Source organism: Rhinatrema bivittatum, chromosome 16, assembly GCF_901001135.1.
Source record: "Rhinatrema bivittatum chromosome 16, aRhiBiv1.1, whole genome shotgun sequence".
Classification (NCBI taxonomy): domain Eukaryota; kingdom Metazoa; phylum Chordata; class Amphibia; order Gymnophiona; family Rhinatrematidae; genus Rhinatrema; species Rhinatrema bivittatum.
The window spans coordinates 25,947,347-25,957,405 of NC_042630.1; the positions used below are offsets into that span (position 1 = coordinate 25,947,347).

General features: G+C 48.4%; 1 protein-coding gene across 3 annotated transcripts in view; it reads right to left on the bottom strand.

The window, feature by feature from the left end:
- Positions 1-10,059, bottom strand: part of CHTOP (chromatin target of PRMT1) — a 36,794-nt gene that overhangs the window by 26,114 nt on the left and 621 nt on the right. For 2 of the 3 annotated variants that reach the window (XM_029579390.1, XM_029579391.1), the window contains exons 2-4: positions 9,529-9,668; positions 7,538-7,619; positions 5,953-6,103 (exon numbers count right to left, since the gene is read on the bottom strand). In XM_029579390.1, the coding sequence (XP_029435250.1) occupies positions 5,953-6,103; positions 7,538-7,602 (216 nt within the window). In that variant the 5' untranslated portion in view covers positions 7,603-7,619; positions 9,529-9,668. Of the gene's footprint in view, positions 1-5,952; positions 6,104-6,494; positions 6,561-7,537; positions 7,620-9,528; positions 9,669-10,059 lie in introns of all 3 variants that reach the window. The other variant, XM_029579392.1, reaches the window with a different exon arrangement.

The following is a 10,059-nucleotide window of genomic DNA, read 5'->3' on the forward strand; positions in this document are numbered from 1 at the left end:
GGCCGGAAGGTTCCCTCCTTTTTTGGAACCATGAAGTAAATGGAGTAGCGACCTTGTCGACGTTCTGCCGGAGGAACGGGAATAATTGCGCCAAGGTCTAGAAGGTACTGAAGAGTCTCCCGGACCACCCAGCGCTTTGTTGCACACCCGCAGGGAGAGACCAGAAATTGATGGCGGGGCTGCCGAGCAAAATCTAAAGCGTAGCCGTGTCTTATCACAGATAGGACCCACTGGTCTGTCGTGAGTTTGGCCCACTCCTCGTAAAACAGAGACAGTCAGCCCCCGACCACTGGTACCGAGGAGTGGGCCGGCCACCCATCATTGTAAAGGCTTTCCTCCAGTAGTGGACTGGGAGTTACCAGGTCTATCAAACAGACATCCCCGAAAGGACTGAGACCATGACTGGTGTCTGTTGGAGTTTTGGCGGAATGAGGAAGCGGGTGGTCGGGATGTCAGAGATTTTCGACCCCCATGAAACAGATCTGGAACCAAAGGACCCTCTAGTCTTCGGCCTGTCCTCAGGCAAGCGGTATACCTTATTCTCTCAGAGTGACTGTATCAGATCCTCCAACTCCTTGCCAAAGAGCAGTTTGCCTTTTAAAGGCAGAGACCCCAGCTGGGATTTGGAAGATACATCTGCCACCCAATTTCGCAACCACAACAGACGGCGCGCCGAAACAGCGGAAATCATGGTCCTGGCTGAAGTGCGAAGCAAATCATGAAAGGCATCGGCGCTATAAGCAATGAGCGCCTCAAGACATCCCGTCGGGAGGGTTTCATCCTCCAGACAATGCCTCGTTAACTAGCAACTGCTGGACCCAGTGAAGTCCCGCCCACAAAGCAAAATTGCTACACATAGCCGCGCAGACCCCCAGCGCTGAGACTTCGAAAATTTTCTTAAATTGAAGTTCCAGCTTTCGATCCTGCAAGTCCTTGAGGGCCGTCACGCCGATAACCTGAATGGTGATCTTTTTTGTGACAGCCGAAACTGCCAAATCCACCTTGGGAAGCCAAAGAAGCTCTAAGGCCTCCTCTGGTAGAGGATACAGTTTATCCATAGCTTTGGCTACCTTCAGCCCTAAATCCGGGGTATCCCATTCCCGAAAGAGTAAATCTGTGGTGGAAAAGTGAGAAGGAAGAGAGGAAGGTGGCCCCTGCAAGCCCAACACAACCGGGTCAGTAGCTCCTAGCCGGGACTCTTCCTGGGGAGTCTCAATACCCAGTTCTCGTAAAATGACAGGGATGAGAGGACCCAATTCATCCCTACGAAAAAGCCTGACGACTTTAGGTTCATCGCCACCCATCCCATGAGACCCACGCAGATCTCCCTGCGTTGGATCTGTCTCCCCTTCAACCCCTCTCGGCGGCTGGGAGGGTATCTGCAGATCCTCTGAATCTGAAGTAGTATCAAAGACATCCTGAGATGCATCAAACCTTAAAGGTCTCTGCAACTGCGGGCAACCCATCTCCGCCACGAGCTTAGCCTTTTTCTGTGGCCTGGCCACAGGGTCCGACAATCCAGAGTCATCTCTTCCCCTTCTTGCCTGCTTTTCTGGCTTTGAAGGCTCTGTGCATCAACAGCAAAGTCAGATGTAAACGACGAATCTGAGGAAGGATTGTCAGTATCCCCTGCCGGGACATCCCCAAGTCATGTGGGTCAGGCCCCCCTGATGCGCCCCCCTCAGGGGCTATCTTTTGCATGGATAATCGCGGTGGGAGATTCCCTTCCCCCACTGCTGCATTTGCTGCTGCACTTGCTGCCGTGAGCTAATCCAAAATGGTGCCCGTTCCCGCACTCAGCGGGAATGGGCTGAAATTCGGGGCCGGCAGGTCCCTGAAGGCACCGGAGACAGTCTGGACCCGTATCACGACCCTCAGTAGGGTCACAGAGGCTCCCTCTCCTCCTGAGAGGCAAGAGGAACAAAGGCCTTCCTTGGGACAGCCGCGCGTGCACGGCGCCGCAAGCCTTACACTTGGCTCTCCTCGGCAGTGCTGAATACTCCAACCCCCAAACTTCCTTTCAGCACCACCCGACAACGTGGCGAAACGGAGCAAGGAAAGCCCGACGCGATCGGAGGAAAAGGAGAGCCCACCAAATGGCAGGAAAGACAAACTTTGAAAATTTAATTTATTTTTTATTTTTTTTTACTTGCTACCAAGCCTCCTGGTCCCGATACTACTGGGGGGAGTGAGCCAGGCTCCCTGGTATCACCCCCAGTAATGTGTGTAGCTGGAAATAGTGTTCTCAACCCTGCAGCAGCCTCTAAAACCAGAGAGGATGGTCCCCTCAGGACCTAGCAACCCTCTGGGAGGCGGAAGACTGTCTCCTGTAGACCCAAAAATTATTTTTTTTTATACTGAAAAGTAAATACCTCAGTAAACCTTAACACTGTCTATGCTAGCATGAATCCTAAGCCAACACTAATTAATTTTAGACTGTAGGTTTTGCATCCGCCATCTGCTGGAGTCAGAGTAATACTGACAGACTGTAGGTGGCATCCTGGTATTTATGGCAGAGTCCGTCAAAGCTTCTGTTTCCATCTGTTGGAAGGGAGGCAAAACCCAGAATGGTGGTAGTCTTGGTTACCGCTGAAACAGAAGCATCAAAAGCACGAGCGTCTCCTCAGGTAACAGGTATTGTTTAGCCACTGTTCTGTCAACTTTCAGGCCGGTCTTAGGGGTATCCCACTCCCTGATCACCAGTTTCTTCAGACTTGTGGAAAGGTAGAGCCTTCAATAGACCCCTCAAATCATCGATGACAGGGTCCATCCCTTTCGGCAGAACCTTGATGCCTAGCTCTTTAAGGATGAGTAATCAAGGGCCACAGCTCCTTCAGAAAAAGTCGCACCACTTTAGGTCGTCCCCTTCGGCCACCAGCACCTCTTCCGGTCCATCAGATTCCAACAAATGCTAAGCAGACCCTGCTCATGCAGAATCATCTGCCAAAGCATCGAAATCCTCCAATTAGTCAGTGTCCCTTCTGGGGAGCCAACAGTCAGAATCCTTCGGACGCTCGCAGACCGCTTTTCCAATACTTCTGGGTCTCTTTGCAAGCCGGGACCCACCTGTAGGCTGACCCTGGGCCCAGGTCTTCTCCCCCTCTGCTTTCCTGACCACATATGCTCTGTTCAGTAGCAATTCAAAATCCAAAGAAAAAGCAGGAGAATCTCAGAATCCTCCTCCAACAGGTCTTCCTCTGCTTCAGAGGCTCCTGTCCCTCCTGTGGTCCTACTGCAGGAGATGGGGAATCCCCTGCTGCCGCTGAAGTCAAAATGGTTGCTGTTCCTGCACTGACGGGGAAAACATCTGGATCTTACGCTGATGCCATCGGCACTCTCGTTTATCGCTTCAAATCCAGTCTCACCCAAGTTGCCTCCCCCCCCCCCCCCCCCAGAAACCGTGTGCACAAGCTGGTTCTAGATGGGCATGAACGTGGCTTACCACAGGAGCAGCAGCTTTTGCCGCAAGCCATCTTCTCCATGCGTAATGGCGGTCACCTTCTCGCCAGGCCCTCTAGCTAGCGCTAGATACTTGGCTCTGCAATCAGAGACAGTCAGAGCCCAGGTCCTGCTCTGGCTGACTGTGCCCCGATTAGCTAAACTTCAGCCCCCCCCCCCCCTCCCCAATAACAATTTATACATACACAGGCCATTAAGGTAACAAAGTACTTTCCTTAAGCTATTGGTCCGATAATGCTGCAGAGCTGATGCAGGAACCAAAGGGTTCTTCTGGGGTAAGTTGTACAATTACCGTGGAGTCAAGGGCTGAGCCTCCTTCAAGGGTTACAAATCCCCTGCTCATCCACCTCAAACTAGGGGAGATGCCCCCCCTGGACCTAACAACCACTTGGAGGAATGCTTGAAAGGCTATTACATTATTCTTTTTTTTTTTATATACTCCAAACTGCAGGTTTTATACCTATACCATCTGCTGGAAACAAAAACTGAGGGACTGCAGGTGGCACACTAGGCTATATGGCAGGGGTGGCAAGCTCCGGTTCTCGAGAGCCACAAACAGGCCAAGTTTTCAGAATAACCACAACGAATATGCATGAGATTGGAGGCAAAGGATGCAAAACTCTCACATGCATATTTGTTGTGGTTATCCTGAAAACCTGGCTTGTTTGTGGCCCTTGAGGACCGGAGTTTGCCACCCCTGCTATATGGCAAGGTCAGTGAAACTGTTTTCTGTCTCCCTCTGCTGGCAGGGAGGCAAAACCCAGTAGTTTGAACCGATCTAGGGTATGAACAGGAGCTTCACTAATTTCTTTTAGCATTTCATGTTCTGTTCATTCTAGCCAGGTGGACATTAATACACCCCCACTGCTATTTTATTCCCCTTTTCACCTGGAATTTCTATCAAAGATTCAATATTGTATTTTGTTTCCTGCAGAACTTTTACCCTGTTTAACTCAATGCTTTCTAACATATAGTGCCACCCCTCACCAATCTGATCATTCCCAACATGTCTTCTTCAACCCTGATGAAAGTCATAATCTACTGCACTGTTGTGAGGGTGTATACAAGGCAATATAAAAAATGTTTTTCTCAAATGGGGAATGACCTTTCACCTTAAATGCAGATGTGAAATACCCAAGTTGGTACAAAAGGGCCAATAAAGGACCAGTGTTAGCAATGGGAATACCCACACTGGATGTGACCCTCTCTCTCACCTGTTTCAGCTTTAGTGCTGCCTGGACAGAAGGCCTGTTCTCCATCTGCTGGGCCAATCTTCTGTTTGGAGCTGAATGGTCTGTAAATAAGCTTTGTGCATGAGCACAACAAACTCGGCCAAGAACGCAGGGGGCGCATGGGGGGATCCCTTGGAGGGTCCAGGGAGAGCAGAGCGAGACCCTGATTAAGGGCCGGCGGTGACGAGCCCGCAAGATCCTCCGGAGCTCCCTCTGTGTCCGAAAACGTGCTGTCTTCCAGTTCCAAGATGGCCGCCGCCGCCGGAGGGGGCGGGGCCGTTCCCCGAGGTTCGCGGCGGTGAGGTCGCCTGGAGCGCGGGGCTGCTCTTCCCTCCAGGGAGACACCTACGGCAGAGCCCCTCCCACGATCCTCCCGGCCCCGGGCCGCCGCAGGAAGAGCAGCAGGTGGGGCACTGCATGACGTGAGCCCGGGAAAATTAGGCGCCGAGGGAGGAGCGGGAATGGAACGCCTCTGCTCAACTCTGAAGCCCCCCCGTCGAGAGCAGCAGGGGAATGCCACTTCCCTACTGCGTCAGCCCTGGGGAATGTCACGTCGCGGGGCAGAGGTGGTGGGGGACTAAACCGCAGCAAGGGGCCGGCCCCACCAGCGAAAGAAGACCTGTACAGGAGCAAACCCCACAGGATAACAGCAGCAACTTACCCCCGGAGACAGAAGGGAGAGGAGGGAAAGACTGATGAAACAGCCCTGCTGGCAAGGAGACGGAGCTCCGAGGAGCCCGACAGAATACCAAAAAATTTGTCTTTTATTTATTTATTTTTAACTAACACTGTGACTAGTGCTGTACCTAGCTTGATCCAACCTGAGGAAAATAATAGAGTGAATGTGGGTAATGTCCACCTAACAGGGGAAGCACCGAATTCCCCTACTCGTATCTGCTGGAGTCAGAGAGATACTGAGGTTCTGGGGAGGGTGCACCAGCTTATATGCCAGCACCCTCCGAAGTTTGCTCTGACTCCATCTGCTGGATGGGGGACATAACCCACTGTCTGGACTGATCCTGGTACGTACAGGGAACTGATCATTCCCAACATGTCTTCTTCAACCCTGATGAAAGTCATAATCCACTGCATTGTTGTGAGGGTATATACAAGGCAATATAAAAAATGTTTCTCTCAAATGGGGAATGACCTTTCACCTTAAATGCAGATGTGAAATACCCAAGTTGGTACAAAAGGGCCAATAAAGGACCAGTGTTAGCAATGGGAATACCCACACACTGGATGTGACCCTCTCTCTCACCTGTTTCAGCTTTAGTGCTGCCTGGACAGAAGGCCTGTTCTCCATCTGCTGGGCCAGTCTTCTGTTTCTGGCACTGGCTAGCTGCTGCTGCTGCATGGTAGCCCGAATATTCACTGGCATCGGCTGTTTGTTCTTCAGCATATTAGTAAAGCTTCAAGGTCGAATAAAATGGATGTTTAAATGAAGGTTTTACCAGAAACATTAACTGACATCGTATGGCTCATGACTGGAGGGCCAGACGCCACCAAGGTCACATAAAAAGGAATATTTTGATCATGCCAGATGTGGGCTGTGTGTTCCCCATTTTCCACACATATGCAAGAACAAAAGACTTTGGAATGAGTATGTATAGCACAAAAGATAAGGCAAGACGACTTGCAAGTTACTGCTTTCAAGGTACTTCACATGAAAGTATGAAAACAAGTAGAAGATATGGACGATAAGGGTTAGAAAGTGAAGAGTTGAAAGGCTCAACAAGGTAACAAAATCTCCTTTTGCCATGCACCAAGCAGCAATGTCACAAGTAACAAGAAAATACTTACACTATGTAAATGGAAAGTCAGTATCAAAGTAGTTTCTTAAACACATTTCCTTTATGCTGCCAACAACTGAGAAAAAAAAAACAAAACAGTGCAGCAACAAGTAACTCTGAAATAAGCTCCACACTGAGCTCACATTAATTACTGCCTGCCATACTGGCTCTTACATGTTATGTTGCCTGGCGCACAAGAAAGGGAGAATTTGACAAGTTCACCAAAATGTATTCTGCATTTTTTGGGTTCTCTCCACCTAGCATCTAATCGTGCTCTGTGATATTAATGGTGCCAGTCAGCCCTGGAACCCATAGAGTGCACGAATACTGACAAATCAAGAACATCTCATCCATTCTGGTAATTCTTACACAAAACTAAAAACCAGTACTAAGATGACAAGCTTTCCATTAGTTTAATCACTACACTTCTACAATACAACAGAGCGGCTACCCATGACAAAGCAGAACTGCAGGAGCTTAACACAGATGGGACTTACAAAAGCAGTATGGAAAACAGCAGCAAAACACATGAAGATGAAGCATCCCACATTACACAATGCAGGACAGTGGGATTCAAAAGCTCTATACAGAAGGGGAGTTACACAAGCAAGACAAGTTAAGATGAAGCATGGCATTCGCCTCTTACAAGGCCCAAGAGCATGGCCAGAGGGCCTTTGGACTGGTGTGATGGCCTGTGGCGTGCCTCTTACAGACTAGACCACACATTGCATGTGTCTGTCTTGGACACAGCAGCAAGCCTTCTGCAGATCTGGTAACATGCTACCACACTGCAGTTGCAACTCAGAAAATGTAAAACATGTGGAAGAAAAAGGGAGGGTGTGAGGCTTTCAAGGCACGTCCCACCACATTGTTTCAAATATGTTCATATTAAGCACTACCGACAATCCTTTGATCTATATGCCCTGTTAAAACATATGCACCTCCTCAGCCATGACTGAAGGGTACATACAAACCATCAGCTAGAGGGCATATTAAATTTCTTATGCATATAATTTCTTATTTATGAGCTGAAGTTGCTGCTGGCTTCCTCACCGCTCGTTGAGAGACATCTTGGTGGTGCTTTTTAGCACAACTTTGGATGTGGACTGAGCTGCCATCTTCAAGTCCTGCTAACCTGCAAAGTAGAATGCATAAACACTCAGAAAGGTCTCAGCAGAAACTGAAACAGTCTTATAGTTGTCACAAAAGTGCCAAACGATCGTCTAAAGGAGCCTTAGAGAAGGCCTTTCTACCCAGATAGAAACAAAGCATTGGTCTTTAGGGATGTGTGTTTGTTTCATTTGTTTCCATGTTTATGCATGTAACTCATGGACTTTATAGTACACGCATAAAAATGGTGTGCACATAATGAGTTAATAGCACAAACATACTATCCATTATGCGTGTATTATAAAGTCAGTGATTTACGTGCATAAATAAAACAAATGCACGCCTACCAGTCATCTCTTTCCTAAAGAGAAGTCCAACTATTAGAACTATACAAGGAACACACACCAGAGCTATTACAAAAGCTGCACCCAAGTGTATGGCCTCTAGTCAAGAACTGTCACTGCAAGGCATTTTGAGGTGGAAGAAGTTTGAGATTTTTATGTGTTATATGTATTTAAAAAATCCACAGGTGACCACACCCACGGGAGCTCAGATTCATTTCCAGCCCAACCTATCCACCACCTGCATGCTGCTCTCTTGTTCCAGGCCCTGGAGCCATTTCGCCTATCCCAGACACCACACATCAATCTAAAACTAACACTGCTACCACGAACTGTGTCTAGAGTTGTAAGGAACTCAATTATCTGTAACAGAGTGCAAATACCTGAAGTAGGGAGAATGAAAAGTGATGTAAGAAAGCTCAAGGAATGGTCTCAGTTGTTGGTCCTCGCCTCTGGAATGACTTACTAGAGACTTTCAGCAATGCTCCTACGTGTGCCTCTTTTAAAGAGGGATTAAAAACTCAATTGTTTAGGCTTGCTTTTCAGTAATAATGGGTATTTAACTTCCTTACATATGGGCCGATACAGAAAAACCCACGGGAGAGCAGGCGAGCGCCCGCTCTCCCGGGTGCGCGATTCAGAAAAACAAAAAATGCAAATGAGGGCCCGCGGTAAAAGGAGGCACTAGGGGCACTAGCGCATCCCTAGCGCCTCCTTTTTGACAGAAGCGGTGGCTATCAGCAGGTTTGACAGCCAACGCTCAATTTTATCAGCATCTGTTCTCGAACCCGCTGACAGCCACGGGTTCGGAAAACGGACACCAGCATAATAGAGTGTCCGTCTTCCAACCAGCAGGCCACGGGCAGTTTTTTTTTTTTTTTTTTTTTTTTTTTTTTAATTTTGGGGCCTCCAACTTAATATCACTATGATATTAAGTTGGAGGGTGTACAGAAAAGCAGTTTTTTTCTGCTTTTCCGTACACTTCCCTGGTGCTGGCCAAAATTAAAATATGCAGCTTGGCTGCACATTTTACTTTCTGAATTGCTCGGGAATAATTAATAGGCCCATCAACATGCATTTGCATGTTGCGGGCGCTATTAGTTTCCGGGGTGGGGGGGGTGGGGGGGGTGGGGGGGGTGTCACGTTTTCCAGGCACTATTACCCCTTACTGTATAAGGGGTAAAAATAGCGCATCGAAAACACACGGCCAAACACAGGCTAACAGCCTTTACTGTATCGGCCTGATAACGTGTGGCTTTTTGTCTATTTTGGTCACACAATCTGTGATATTCATGTAAACCGCTGTGAACTATGGTGATACGTGCAGTTTAGAACCTTTTTTAAATAAGGTTTGGTAGCTGGGATTTAATGCCAAGAAATGCAGTGTCCCACATCTGGGGTGCAAAAATGTAAAGGGGGTCTAAGTGATTGGGTGAAAGAATGATATGCATGGACTGGGAAAGAAACCTCAGGGTGATAAGAGTCTGATCTGAAAGTGGCAGCTAAGGCTTGAGGGATGCTGGGCTGCACAGAGACACAATCAGCAGGAAAAAGAAGATCATACCCCTTGACAGGTCCTTAATGAGGCCTCACCTGGAGTACAGTGTTCACTTCTGGAGTCCGTATTGCAAAAAGAATAGACAGGATGAAAGCGGTCCAGAGAAAGGCAACGGAAATGGGATGGGGTCTGCACCAGAAGACTTAGGAGTCTGAAGGACCTAAATATGCATAACCTGGAGGAGAGGAGAGACAGGGGAGATATGATACAGACTTTCAAATACCTGCAGAGAATTAATGATGCACAAGAATCAAATATTTTCCAATGGAAAGGAAACTAGAATGAGGAGCCATGATATGAAACTCCCGGGTGGGGGGGAAGATTATTTCTTCATGGTGAGAGCGCTGGATGCACGGTGTGCCCTCCTGGAAGAGGAGGTGAAGAACAGTAATGGAAGTCAGAAGGGCTTGGGATAAAACACAGAGGATCCCTTATGGCTAAAGGATGGAGAGGAAGATAAGGGGTAACTTGCATGGAGCAGCAGTCGTTATCCTCAACAACTTGCGGGGGCAGCCTGGATAAACACTTATGTTATTATTACCTCTGCTCTATACCCAAGCCCTGCT